The sequence below is a fragment of the Gobius niger genome, assembly GCF_951799975.1.
Source record: "Gobius niger genome assembly, chromosome: 14".
In the NCBI taxonomy this organism is placed as follows: Eukaryota; Metazoa; Chordata; class Actinopteri; order Gobiiformes; family Gobiidae; genus Gobius; species Gobius niger.
In genome coordinates this window covers 3,535,821-3,549,664 of record NC_136865.1, presented here as the reverse complement: position 1 = coordinate 3,549,664, position 13,844 = coordinate 3,535,821, and the positions used below count along the sequence as shown (strand labels likewise).

At 42.6% G+C, this 13,844-nt stretch overlaps 3 protein-coding genes across 4 annotated transcripts; 1 reads left to right on the top strand and 2 right to left on the bottom strand.

Annotated features, from left to right (window-relative positions):
- Positions 1 to 27: 27 nt before the first annotated feature.
- On the top strand, positions 28 to 3,595 carry ntaq1 (N-terminal glutamine amidase 1). 2 transcript variants are annotated; one of them, XM_079571128.1, is made up of 6 exons: positions 28 to 167; positions 1,073 to 1,166; positions 1,649 to 1,699; positions 1,772 to 1,923; positions 3,263 to 3,387; positions 3,459 to 3,595. In XM_079571128.1, the coding sequence occupies exons 1-6, from the start codon at positions 121 to 123 to the stop codon at positions 3,572 to 3,574; spliced, it is 585 nt and encodes a 194-aa protein (XP_079427254.1). In that variant the 5' UTR covers positions 28 to 120; the 3' UTR covers positions 3,575 to 3,595. The 2 variants fall into 2 exon arrangements, with proteins under 2 accessions (XP_079427254.1, XP_079427255.1); XM_079571129.1 differs by lacking the exon at positions 1,649 to 1,699.
- Positions 3,596 to 5,650: 2,055 nt separating this feature from the next.
- jtb (jumping translocation breakpoint) lies at positions 5,651 to 9,500 on the bottom strand. The gene is made up of 5 exons (XM_079571350.1): positions 9,299 to 9,500; positions 7,616 to 7,969; positions 6,436 to 6,634; positions 6,131 to 6,210; positions 5,651 to 6,064 (listed from the first exon to the last, which is right to left on the bottom strand). The coding sequence occupies exons 2-5, from the start codon at positions 7,702 to 7,704 to the stop codon at positions 5,908 to 5,910; spliced, it is 525 nt and encodes a 174-aa protein (XP_079427476.1). The 5' UTR covers positions 7,705 to 7,969; positions 9,299 to 9,500; the 3' UTR covers positions 5,651 to 5,907.
- A 1,933-nt stretch (positions 9,501 to 11,433) lies between these two features.
- Positions 11,434 to 13,533, bottom strand: LOC306973716 (uncharacterized protein). Its single transcript, XM_079570719.1, has 3 exons — positions 13,300 to 13,533; positions 12,233 to 12,325; positions 11,434 to 11,639 (listed from the first exon to the last, which is right to left on the bottom strand). Exons 1-3 carry the CDS (start codon positions 13,390 to 13,392, stop codon positions 11,493 to 11,495), a joined length of 333 nt encoding a protein of 110 aa, XP_079426845.1. The 5' UTR covers positions 13,393 to 13,533; the 3' UTR covers positions 11,434 to 11,492.
- Between the last annotated feature and the right edge of the window lie 311 nt (positions 13,534 to 13,844).

The window sequence follows — 13,844 nt, the reverse complement described above, 5'->3', positions numbered from 1 at the left end:
ACACTCATGTGATCTAAAACACCTGAAGAAGAGCGTGTGCTTTTGTTTGTTTGTTTTTTATATCGCGCGCCCGTTAAGGAAATAAGCACGTTTCGGTTTTTTGCATGCTTTTATTTTGGGATGAAGACTCCGAAGCGCGAGGACTGCGTGTACACCAGCTGCTACTGGTAATACTGTAATACTGTAGTACTGCAGGACTGCAGGACTGGGACTGGAGAAGTGTTGGTCTCAGCTGATGTTTTACTGTTGTGGCGGCACGGTGGCCTAGCGGTTAGCGCGTGTGCTTCACTGCTATAGTTCAGCCGGAAGAGGCCATTTCTGTGGAGTTTAGTCTGTGGGCTTCCTCTGCCACTAAAACATGTACAATAGGAGTGAGTGAGTGAGTGAGTGAGTGAGTGAGTGAGTGAGTGAGTGAGTGAGTGAGTGAGTGAGTGAGTGAGTGAGTGAGTGAGTGAGTGAATAATGACTTCTCGGGCTGGGACAATCCACTTCTGGCACGATCTGATACATATCATGATACGGTAAGTATTATTATCAGGGTGTGAAGGGTACTGAGGTGTTTAGATTGAACAGTGCTTTAACACAAAATGTAACAAAGTGCTTGTATTGTATTTGTTTATTAATCTCTGTAGAGAAATGTGTTCTCTGGGCTGGTTCTCAGGGACCATCTCCATGATGTGGAGCCAGGCTGATGGTCAGGAACACCTGGCTGATGGATTAACCTATTGTACATGTTTTTACCACTAGCCTACACAGACACGGAGAGAACATGCAACACAGAAAGGCCTCGTCCAGGTGGGAATCAAACCCGGGACCTTCGAGCTGTGAGACACGGGCGCTAACCGCTGTGCCACCGTGCTGTTACTGCAAAACTGTCACTGTAAAACAAAGTTGTATGATTAAAAAAAAAGCCTTGTATTGAAAGCAAAATTGCGATCCAAGTCCGATCCGATATTTAATGACTACTAATGACTACAGTGTGGCGCTTTGAGAAACTTGGTAACACAAGCTTGGCTGTCTGACTGACCTCTGAACCCCGGCCTGGGCCTGACTCCGGTTTCTTGGTCGACAGTGAGGAGAACGTGTGGCAGCTGTGCTCATGGTTCCGCTCAGAGGCTCCACTCCAGGAGTTTCAGGTGCTCTTCATCTCCAACCACAACAGGACTGTGAGTACTACTGTATTACTACTACTGCTACTACTACTACTACTACTGCTACTTCTTAAACCACTGTGAGTCAATAATAAATACAACTAACTACTCGAATAATCACAGTACAAAAATGCTTTATAATAAGGGCAATGAATTCATCATGACTTCATGGATGACTTCATTACGCAGTAACATGAGTTCATGAGTTTTCATCCATAAGTACTTAACACAGTTAACTAAATCATTAATGATCATGAGTAATTAATCATGATCATGATGATGAATTCAAAGGACCAAGCTTTGTGTTTAAACGTCTTTAGTTTGTGACTTTGTGATGAATGTGCCCCTTAAACTAAAGTGTATTTAATGTGTACGACCTTAAACGATAGGGTTGGATTAAGCACCGATTAGGACTTCTCCCTCGACAGTAACAGGAGTGCGTAAAGAAAGAATACGACTGGTCTAACTGGTCTGGTCGTGATCCTGGTTGTGGGCAGGTCCCGCTTTGGAAGCAGAGGTCTGGCCGAGGAGACTTCCCCGTGGTTTGGGTCAGACTTTTGTCTCAGTTTACATTTGAGTTTGCCTGACCCGACTCTGACCCTGAGCTGGTTCTTCTGCAGGACTACCACGTGGTCCTGCTCTGGTCTGGACCGGATGGACCGGAGCCCCTGGTCTTCGATCTGGACTCAGTTCTGGACTTTCCCTGCAGTCTTCGGGAGTACAGCGCTCTGGCCCTGAGGTCAGACGAGGAGCTCAACCCGCAGTACCACAGGTGAGTCCAGTCCCACAGAGGGCCCGATATTAGATTTTTATTAGGCATTTCTCATGGGTTCTTTAGTATGTTAAAGGGATATTTCAGGATTATTTACATAGGTCTTCATTACCTAGTTATCCAGAGCGTTGTTGATTTCTGGAGATTTTTTTTTTATTTTATTCATGCAGTTCTTATATTTGAAGAGTTCAGTGGCGCAAGGCTAGTGCATGTCTATGGTAACTAGTAGCCTGCATTAAAAACAGTCTGACCCAAGCACAGTGCACACTTATAACAACAGACTACTGATGTCTGTGTCAATAAAATAATTCTAACCATTTTGCATTTAAAATAACTTTTATTTGAGCAGCATCAGCTTTGTGGTTGTAAGGTACACGGCGGCGGAGTGATCTGCTAGAAAATAGTCCCTCAAAATGCGGTATTTCATGTGATGCAAGGTCAGTTATGTTTCAAAAAATATTATATCGACACAGACATTTATATGGTTAGTCTGGCGTTATAAGTGATTTGCCTCAGATGCTCTGTGGAGTTTTTAATGCAGCCTACCTCTTACCATAGACATGCGCTAGCCTAGGGCGCAGGAATTAAATAAAATCCAGAAGTCAACAACACTCTGAGGCCCTATGTCAAAAATCCTGAAATATCCCTTTAAGCACGGTAATGTAAAAGGCATTACCAAGCTTATGTGCAAAACAATTACGTTACGTTACGTTTTTGAGCAGATTATTTGGTGTTGTACAGTGAATGATATTAATGATCATATTTGTGATTCATACATTTTCTTTTTAGATGCTACTTGTGAAAGTGTAATGCAGTTAATAGGAACAACTGGCTCCTGCCCCCCACATGAGAGTGTGGCATCATCACATTCTAGAACCTGAAAACAACCAATATTTTTGCTTTTTATGTCATTTTAGCTGTAGAATCAAAACAGATTTCTTTGCATAGAGTAAATATATTATTACTGGGGCCTCGGTTCATTACCATTAACATATCAGACGTCTGATTAGGATTATTATTTTTCTATTAACAAAAATTACAGAAATGCTTTGATTTGCTCTAGTTTAGATTTGGACTAAATGCCCAATTATCCTTGAACAAACCATACACAGATTCATTCTGTATATCACCAAAATACTGTAAATACAAGTGAAGCAATTATCAGTCATTATAGTCATTATCACAATTTATCACCAAACAACACGTCTACCATATTTTTTGCTTTTCCCAAAACAAAAATGATGAATGGCAAGACAGCACCCTGACCCGCTCGGTTCAGCCTGGCCAAAGTCCTGTAGGTCTCACTCTGGGTCTCACTCTGGTCCTGGTTCTGTTTTAGGAGGATCCGCTCCATTCCTGCTGACTTGTTCCTGCAGAAGTTCTCCTCAGATCGATCGCACATGAAGAAACCGGACGGGAGTTGGAGCATGCCCCCTCCAGCCTACCCCCCCATCCAGACCCCAGGTGAGTGTGCTGTGGGGGGTTGGGGTGCTTTGCCCAAGGGCACAGTGACAGTATCTCCCCTTTTACTTCAGAGGCCAACTCCAACTTGGACCTTTTCATCCAGATGGACCAGGACCAGGGTCTGGGCCGAGTCTACAGCCTCAGGGACTTCATGATTCAGGTCAACCTGGACCACACCCCATCCTGACCCAGGATCTCACCCCGTCCTGACCCAGGACCGTCCCCGTCCTGACCCAGGACCTACCCCGTCCTGACCCAGGATCTCACCCCGTCCTGACCCAGGACCGTCCCCGTCCTGACCCAGGACCGTCCCCGTCCTGACCCAGGACCGTCCCCGTCCTGACCCAGGATCTCACCCCGTCCAGACCCAGGACCGTCCCCGTCCTGACCCAGGACCGTCCCCGTCCTGACCCAGGATCTCACCCCGTCCTGACCCAGGATCTCACCCCGTCCTGACCCAGGACCTACCCCGTCCTGACCCAGGATCTCACCCCGTCCAGACCCAGGACCGTCCCCGTCCTGACCCAGGATCTCACCCCGTCCTGACCCAGGATCTCACCCCGTCCAGACCCAGGACCGTCCCCGTCCTGACCCAGGATCTCACCCCGTCCTGACCCAGGACCTACCCCGTCCTGACCAAGGACCGTCCCCGTTCTGGACCTCACCCTGTCCTGACCAAGACTTTTTTAATGTTTATATGATGTTTCAGGTCTATATTCAAATATTTAATTATATATAGATTCTTCCTCTTGGTGTGTTTGTTGCACTGAGGACTTTTTCCATAATAAATTCAATTTTGAAAATACAAATTGTTGTAATTAGAAAGGTATGAACAGGGTTTCTGTGGGACATTAAAGGGATATTTCAGGATTTTTGACATAGTTATCCAGAGTGTTGCTGATTTCTGGAGATATTTTTTTTATGTGGCGCTAGGCTAGTGCAAGGCTGGCGTATTTCTACGACATCAGCTAGCCTGCATTAAAAAACAAATAGTCTGACACAATCCCCAGTGCCCCTAAGTGAGGCAAATCACTTATAACACCAGACTAACCATATAAAAAAATGTCTGTGTCGATAGATCTGCTAGAAAATAGTCCCTCAAAATGCAGTAATTCATGTGATGCAAGGTCAGTTGTATTTCAAAAATGATTCTGTTGACACATTTATATGGCTATATGGTTAGTCTGGTGTTATAAGTGATTTGCCTCAGGTGCACTGTGGAGCGGGTCAGACTGTTTTAATGCAGGCTAGCTGATACCATAGAAATGCGCTAGCCTTGCATTAGCCTAGCGCCACGAAACTCTTCAAATATAAGAACTGCATGAATTACAAAAAAAATATATCCAGGTACCAGCAACACTCTGGATAACGAGAAAATGAGGCACTATGTCAAAAATCCTGAAATATCCCTTTAATTCAAAATCAAGGCCTTAAATTAAAAGCATTAAATTGGGGGCATTAAATCAAAATTTCTTAGAAAACTATTACATGGCTCCACAATTTCTACTGTGTAGGTTCATCGGAAATACCAAAACACATAAAGTTGCTGTCTTGGATTAAATTTACCAACTTTTTTTGCCTAAAAGTTGCCCATTTTGTCCACTTCTTTACCCTGATGAAATATTTGCAAATCCTAAGACATGAAACATGCACCGATTTTTTTTTCTGCGCTTGTGGCTTTACAATGTAGCATTTGGGCATTAAAAAGCATTGCATTCTGCCTGTATAAACCATGTATGAAGTATACCATGGGTAGGCAATGTCAGGCCCAGGGGCCAAATTCGGCCCTCCAGCATAAAACCTTTGGCCCCCAAGAGAATTTTGAAGAAACATTTATTCATAAATCAGAGACCAAATACGTGACAAGGACTCTAAAGTGTGAAAAATACTGTCTATATTTTCATATTTCCCAGCAAAACACCACATAAGGTCATATATTATGTGCAAAACTTATATTTGTAGAGAAGAGGTGCTTTGCTTGGGGCTACAATTGTGAGTTTCGGCCTTTGTCGTTTTGGAAATGAAGAAAATTGGCCCTCCGTGACACAAACTTGCCTACCCCTGAAGTATACTCTACACCCCTCCCAGACAATTCTGTTTTCCATAAAATCTCATACGGAATAGCCATAATTTCTCAGAAGAATAAACTGGATACTGATGCAGATCCTTCACTACTGTAGTTTAAAGGGAGGGCCACACAGAGGACGTCCTGTAGCAGCCCAATCATGTCCCGCAGAGGCGCCAAAACAGGAAAGAAACCGAATCAGTTTATCATTTTATTTCAAAACAAAAAAACTCTACAAACCATCCAGTCCATTTAACCAATGAGAGCAGAGCGTCCGTCTGAGGGGCTGATCCGAGCAGAGCCGCGACGACGTCATAACAGTCAAAGAATCCTCAAAGTGGTTTTAAATAAAGCTTAAATCAAAGTAAAAGTGTTTGGTTTAAATAAAGTTTAAAAGGCTCGGGTCTTTGTTAGGTCCTGGTTTAGTCCCGGTCCGGTCCTGGCTCAGAGTTGGCTCAGATGGACTCGATCTGCCGGCGGACCTTCTCTGAGGCCAGTCGGTCCAGGGCTCGCTGCCGGGTCACCACCACGACGCCGAACAGCACGGTGAGGGACAGCATCACGGCCTCAAAGTGCCAGAAACTCTGCTCCTCCATCTGTGAGGACCTGCAGCTGAAGAAGAGCAGACGGGGTTAGAGCCGGACTAAACCCCAGTGTGGTACTGAGGAGCAGAGTTACCTCTTGACCTCATCTTTGTTGGATTTGGTGCAGTTGACTCTTTCGTAGAATCCAGTCTGAGAACAACTGGGATACGACTTCTGAAACATTTACAATCAAAATCACAAATTAATGCTATTGTTAGTGAAGGGTTTCATAAATGAAGATTTACTTTGGTCCAATGGTGCAACAAAATAATAATGAATAATAAAAATATACAGGCATCCAATGAAAATATAGAGGGAAAAGTAGTTAAAAGGAATTGAGAGTGAAATGTGTGGCGTGATTTTAGGATATATTATTGTTGAAATGTTTTGTGGTCTGACCGTCTCGAAGGCGTTGCACTGGGCACAGGCTCTAGTCACGGTGAACTCCTCCATCAGCCAGCAGGGGGTAGCCACAGGTTTCACAGCTAACAGAGAGAGAGCACACGTTAGAGCCCAGCAGTCGGAGTAAACTACATCTCCCATCATGCTCTGCTCACCTGTAGTTCGCTCTTCGCTGAGCAGAGCCGCTCCGAACACTCTGCAACAGAGAGGACCAAATGAAACAGATGGAACTGTAGACACTGGTCAGACCTCATGTGGAGGGAAAACCAGGCGGTGGTTTGGGACACGATACAATACATATATAAGACTGAAAAGAGCATTTACACAACAAAATGGAGCTGTTGATTCAAACATGAATCATAAAAGGGGGCCATCAACTACTACTTAAAACATTGTGCTCACTAAAACCCTCTGTCAAAAAAATCTGGGTGTCTACGAAAAATTCCAAGATGAAAAAAATGATGTGCACATTTCTGTATGGGATACAAGTAGGTTGGGTAATCCTCCACCTCGCCCGATCATTCATCCAGTGTCATTTAAGTCCTGTGTGATCTGTGCACTGTCTAAGTCTAACTAGATCTTAGAACTATTTCTACCAACTCATTGATATGGGGCTGTTAGACAGCATTTGGGGCACTAAACTACACCCAGTACTAATACTAGTCGACTATTGTACACAAAGTAGAGCTCGGTACAGCATTGGTAAAGATCTGCTGACACTGAGGCCCAGGCTGAGTTACACAGCAGTGAAGTCACAGTGTGACCTGTGGTGCAGTAAACATACATATGTAATTATACATGTAATAAACCACCTCCTGAATTGTGCAGAGACTTGCATAGAAAAACTATCACATTCAACAAACTGAATCCTGAAATACATTTTGATGTTAGTGGGGGCCATATTGGATTCCATCTCTCCTCTATAAAATATTAAACACAAATCCTTTGACCTTTACTTGTTGACTCTAAGCCAAAGCAAATGCATAAACTAATGATCAGACAAGCGAAACCCATGATAAAAAAATAAAAGTGGACTCAGTCATTTTCAAAAATTGTCTTATGGAGAAGATTTATGCCAAACGTCATGCTCGTTTCATCTGCTGCACTAGTGACCCATCAGTTGAAAACCACTAAACCTGAACCCCGTCAGACCCTGCAGACCGAGTGACGTCCAGACCTGAGAGAGACCAGGCCCCAGAACAGCGCGTGGAGGAGCAGCATCCGCGGCCGACAGCAGGCCATAGGGACCCGGCACGCCCCCTCCATCAGCCTCCTCCAATGGGACGCCTCCACGGCCTCCACCCTGGCCAAGCAGAGGGCTCGGTTTATGCCCCGAGTTCAGTCCTGCTTCAGCCCTGGTGCGGTCCTGTAGTTAGTTCATCTTATCACAGTTTGTTCCAGAATGTGTGCCCAGGTCTGGTCAGGAGGATTCAGTCCTGGTTCGATTCAGGCTTCAGTTTGGTTTAGTCCTGGTTCAGCCCCGGTTCAACAGCATCATCTCACTGCGGCGCTCCATGTCTGGTATTTAAACCTGAAAAACAATAGACATATTGAACATATCTTTTTGCTTCAATCCCATTCTCTTCTGCTCCGGTGTGTCAGGGTTGCACAAAATGAAAACATATTTCACCAAACCACTTCAATAGCGTGATTTCAATAAATTTACTCTAAAGAAAGTTGTTATTTTTTCATCAAATTCTGTCAAACACACAGAACATTTGTGACGTCTTGCGAAATGAAAATGTAATTTTGTGAAAACAAAGTGGCGATATATTGTGCTGCAGATGCCCTCACCATAATTAAAAGTTAGATCGCAGCATTTTATTGTATCTATTTGACAAGGAATAGGTAATGAGACATGTTACAAAGCAAAGTTTAAAGCTGATGCAGTGTACAATACTTACTATAGCTTACTAATACTTACTAATACTATAGCTTTGTGTCAATTCTAACTACACTATCTACCCTTTTATTTACATTACATACAGATAATCCTTCAGCTGCCCTCACAGATATATATGACATATATATGTATTTAAGTCCACGTAATACAACCCCATCCCAAACTATCCTCCCATAGTAGGGGCATTGTTAATCTACTGGTCTTGTGTTGTGGGTTGGAAGTTGGAACCATTCTTGTGGTGACACTGGGTCCTTTTAAGTTTAAGTCTGGACTTGTCCTGGTTTATTTAGTCATGACTGACTCAGTAGTTCAATTATGAGGCGCGTTATTAGGTTGAGAACCTCCGTCTTACACTACAATGCTTTTAGTTTAGTTATAACCAACACGTTTACCGTCATCTCTCTTAAATCTACAACTTAACTCAACTGTCAATAAGACCAAGATCCACGAAGACAAAAGCTAAAGTTTACCAAATAAATGTATAATCGATTCAAGAGGTTGTCAGTGAGTCATTCTCTAATCATCTCGTCTTGTGGCAGTGTTTACAAATGAAGCTAATGCTAACAGCCTTTAGCTGCCTTGGTAGCTGTGCTGACATAAATATAAATCATTTCCACGGCTGCCAGCGCTACATGTTCTATAGTGTTACGGTTATAAATCACCACTTAAACTAAATAACTTTATATTGACAGAGGCCATAAAAACAAAAACAACCTGTAAACCCATATGCCAAAGCTAACAGCTAACTCTTAGCATTATTATCCCCGTTAGCAAGTGCGCAGATCTCAAAACACCGACATCAGACGCGGGGGATTTGAAGAATGGTGAAAGAGACAATTAAAGGTTTTCAAACAGAACGGGTTTGCTCAGGTTCTGGGTGTAAAAACACGCGTAAATAAGTGTTGTTGTTTTTTCAGCTAGAGCTAACCGTGAGCAGCATCTTCACTAGCCTCTCACCTCCATCTCTGGGCGCAGACGCCATTTTGGGTCAAACAGAACCCGAACCGAGCCCAGTCCTGCGGGAACAACAGTCCAGACCCCGTAAAGAATGAGAAGTGTCCCGGGACAGACCACAAAACTGGACCCACCGTGGAAACCGACTGAACACCGACTAGCCTACCGCGAAACAGCGTTCACCCAGACGCTCACCGGCCGGGAGACTTTCAGAATAAGAGCACAAGAATTTAACCTCTTACCTCCCAATTTAACCGAGCGCATTTTCTCCAATGACTTTACCCCAATCTAAAAGCCTCTGGACTGGAGCTCACAGCCCGTGTGACGCCTCATTTGAAAGCTAAGACCTCAAACCGATCGTAACTTGGTTTAAACGTTATTATCCCTTTAAAAGAATGAAATAAGAGTTTATTTTGAAAGCAACCCCACGGTTCTTCCGGACTCACCTGTCGCGTTGGAAGTGCGAGTGCTGGAGGTCGCCCCTTGATGATCATCGAACATAATAATGATGGAATATTCTTTCAATCCCAGGAGTAGATTTGTCAGTTATTTCGAGTCGATTGTGCAACTTATAACTTACGTTGTACGATGTAGTATCTTGATTTTTTTAAGTTCTCACCTCATTTTCTTTTTTCTTAAAAGTGTTATTTATCTGAAACAGTTTAAAGGTGCATTATGCAACTTTTTATGCCGAAAATAAAGTTGATATTTGTGCGTATTTGACCTTGTAGTGACCCAGTGGCTGTATGAGTGGTCAGCATGGCGCCTTTACTACCATCGTAGGACGCTCCAGGATAATTTGTTTGGATGGTTTTCACTGCCGACGGAGCCTCTCGCCAGAAAACCTACAAAACTATTGATCCTGGAGGGTTGTAGAGGCCACTGTGATGGAAAGTAAAGGCGCTATGCTGACCACTCATAAGGCTACTGGGTCACTACAAGGTCAAATACGCACAAATATCAACTTTATTTTCGGCATAAAAAGTTGCATAATGCACCTTTAAACTGTTTCAGATAAATAACACTGGTGATGCTTTCTTCTTTAATAGTCTTTTATTTGTCTTTCAGTTATTGATGTTCATGAAATCTACAGTTACTTCTAAATTATTTTCCCAAAAATAGTTGATTAAAAAAAAATGCACACCAACCAGAAACAAAGAAAATATGTTTTAATGAAAATATTTTCATACCCAAATGCACATTGGAAAATCACAACAACTGCATAACATTTACGTCTCGTCTCCATTGTGATGTGGACTAAAGGCACCCATATGGGACTCTTTGATTACTCACTGCAAAAAAACAGCATTCTCAGTGTCATAGATGGTGATTAGGAGCATGTTTTGTATCGCTGGCAACAATATAATCCAAAAATGTTACGCAGTGTGCCTTTAAGTTTTCACATGAATCACACACTAGAGTTAATACCCTGTGAACCCTGTGAATGTTACTTGAGTACTGTGAGTAACTGAGTGAAAAAGTTGGATTTATGTTTCATTTGTGACATAAATGAAGAACAAAACCTGCAATAATTTGAATATCCTCATATTTAAAAAAAAAACACCATAAAAAATGTATTCAAATATATATTTCTGAAGAAAAAGGGACAAAACTACAAATTTTAGGTCGACATTAATCTTTTGTAACTTTAAAATGTATTTTTACTCAAGCAAGAGTAAATATACTTCATTACATTACTCAAGTAGAAGAAAAACGTACTGAATGATAAAACTACTCTATTAAATACAGTTTCTTCAAATAGTTACTCAAGTACTCTGACAGTAAATGTAACTAAGTACTACCAACCTGTGATTATCATGAAGTATCTGTACTCTTGAGTAGAGAATAGTTCCACAGTGAGTAAATATTTCAGTGGTAAAAGCTTCATGTAACATCAAATAACGGTGTTTACGTTTCATGAACTTTATTCTTCAGAAAAAAAAATCTCTCTGTGCGTTTCCTTTGATTCTTACATCATCTCATGTCTTGTTTCATCATTTATAAAATTAATTTATCACTACTCAAGTGTAAATCAGACTTTTACCCAGTACAAGTAGCATTTTCCCCAGGTACTTTTTACTTCTTGAGTAAAGTAATTTGAAAGTAAAGTTACTCTTGAGTAAATATTCCAGCTGCTCTTCTCGCCTCTGGCCCAGATTAGAAAAACAGTGTAAATCCTGGAGTAAAGTGGTTTCTATCACAAACTGTGGATGAAGTAGTGCGAGCAGCGCTGGCCTCGGGGACAGCGGCACACCTGCCCAGGCCTGCTCCCACTGCGCTCCTGCTCCTGGTCCTGCTCCTGGTCCCGGCTCAGGGGGGGCCAGCAGAACTTGTCCAGGTTACACTGAGGACAGAGGACAGGTTCAGAACAGGACCAAACAAATAAAGAGCTGGGATCATCTGGCTGCAGGCACCTCCATCACCTTCTTCCACTCTCAATTCCCCACTATAGTTTTTACTACTTTAACCCCCACCTGAACCCAGCACATTTTCTCCAGTTGGGCATTACCCAAATACAAAAGCTTCTTGATATAAGCGTCAAAATAGGGACTAATCATAAAAATACAGAAGAAAACGCAACAAACGCAATGAAAAAAAGAGACAAAAATGTGATGAAAAAGAGACAAAAATGTGACGAAATGTGAGCAATGAAAAAGTGGGAAAATGTGAGATCCCTCTGCAAATAGCACTGTCAGTGTTGTATTGCTGGCAACAGTATCATTCAAAATGTTACATAGTGTGCCTTTAAGGTAAGTTTTTCATCTAATTTTGAGAGCGATGAGATATTTTTTCTTGTGTGTAAAAAATGTTGGACTTTGCAGTGACGTTAACATTTTTGGTATCATAAATCACTTTACAAATGCCCGGTTGTTTTGGAGGTGACTCACGCAGAGACTTAACGCCCCCATTCAGTCTGAACTGGGTCTAAAGTGGTACCATGACGGTGATCCTGCGTCTCTTCAGGCGGCGGCAGAGTCCTGGCAGTCTGTGGAACCGGCGCTGGTCTGAGCTGGGCGCTGTGGGGCTCACCTGGAACACAAGAATCTTCACCTGTTACCTGCAGAAGACAGGCTTATGGAAGCAGTGCCAGGTGCTCTTCTCTTCGGAACTGGTGGAATCAAATTTGTTTTGTCCTTCAAGTAGCCCATGTTGTAACAGGGTTTTTACAAGTCAAATGTAACGCTTTTAAATGCCATTTTAATGCCACAAATGCAAAATGTCTTGGCATGTTTAATTTCTTCATTTCTTAAGCATTCAATCAAACCGACGGATGAGGGAACATTATGATGTAAAAAAAAAAAAAATTAAATCTTGAAACTTTTGGGCAAAAGCATGTCTGCCGAACTGCCGAATCAGTTTTAGATCATAGTTTTTGTATTTTTGACAAATGAATGCAGTAAAAATGTCATTGAGTGGGTTCTCTTTCTAAAGAAAAATCACATTTTCTAAGAAATCTAGATTTAATGACCAATTTAATGACATTTAAAGGAACAGGCCACCATATTTACAAACTGAGATATGTTCTTACCTGAGCTTAGACGAGTTGATGTGTACCTGTCTGGCCTTTGTGTGTGTCCTCAGTCACGCAAAACGACCAAAGATGTTGCTAGCATTTGGCCTCTCCAAATGTATTCCTATAGCTCCAAACGGGGTGAAGTTAGAAGCTACCACGCTCTTCCACAGGCACAAAGACCAGACAGGTACGCATCAACTTGTCTAAGCTCAGGTAAGAACATATCACAGTGTGGAAAAACAGTGGTCTGTTCCTTTAAGGCTTTTTAATTCCCCACACAAACCCCGTGGAAACACTAAAATACTCATTAATTACTATTTTGTTCTCATTTCTCAAGAACAGGCCCAGAGTTGTTGTTTTTTTTTACACTGGCTATGTGCCGTTATGCCTTTTTCAACCCACCAGAGGTCACTGTTTAGTCAGATTTCCCTCTGCCCTCACTAGACCTTTCATGTGTGCCTGTGTGTGCAGAGGAGTAGGGAGCAGATACCTGTGCAGGCGGAGAGACAGAGGTGCTCTCAGGAGGTCTGGACTCACAGGGACTGAGCAGGAGAAGGAAGAGCAGAGTCCAGAGCAGCTTCATGTCTGAGGTCCCGACACACAGGGACAGACGGGGAGACGGCGCTAATCCTCTTATCGGAGAAGGGCAATCACATGATCGCAGGAGTCAGACCGGAGTTTATTTCCAGCTCAAAAACAATTACAGTCAAATAAAGTGAGACAATTACAGTAAACCATTGATGTTGAGCCTGATCACAGCCATCTCCTGTGCTGCTGACTGAAAAGAGGAGGAACAATATACCAGGGTTTGTGGAGAGGCATAGGATTTACAGAGATGCAGACTAAAAGCTGTAGACAGTTTATATATTTAAGTGTATGCATCATACCTTGAAAGTGCTTTAAAATTATGGTCTGATTCTAAACTGAAGAAGGGTTAAGGCCCGAAACATCACTACTTGGTGAGCATGAAAAAAGCTCAGGAGCTACAAAGTTGTGCGGATCTTTTATTCTCTAATTATTTCTCAGTCCTTGATC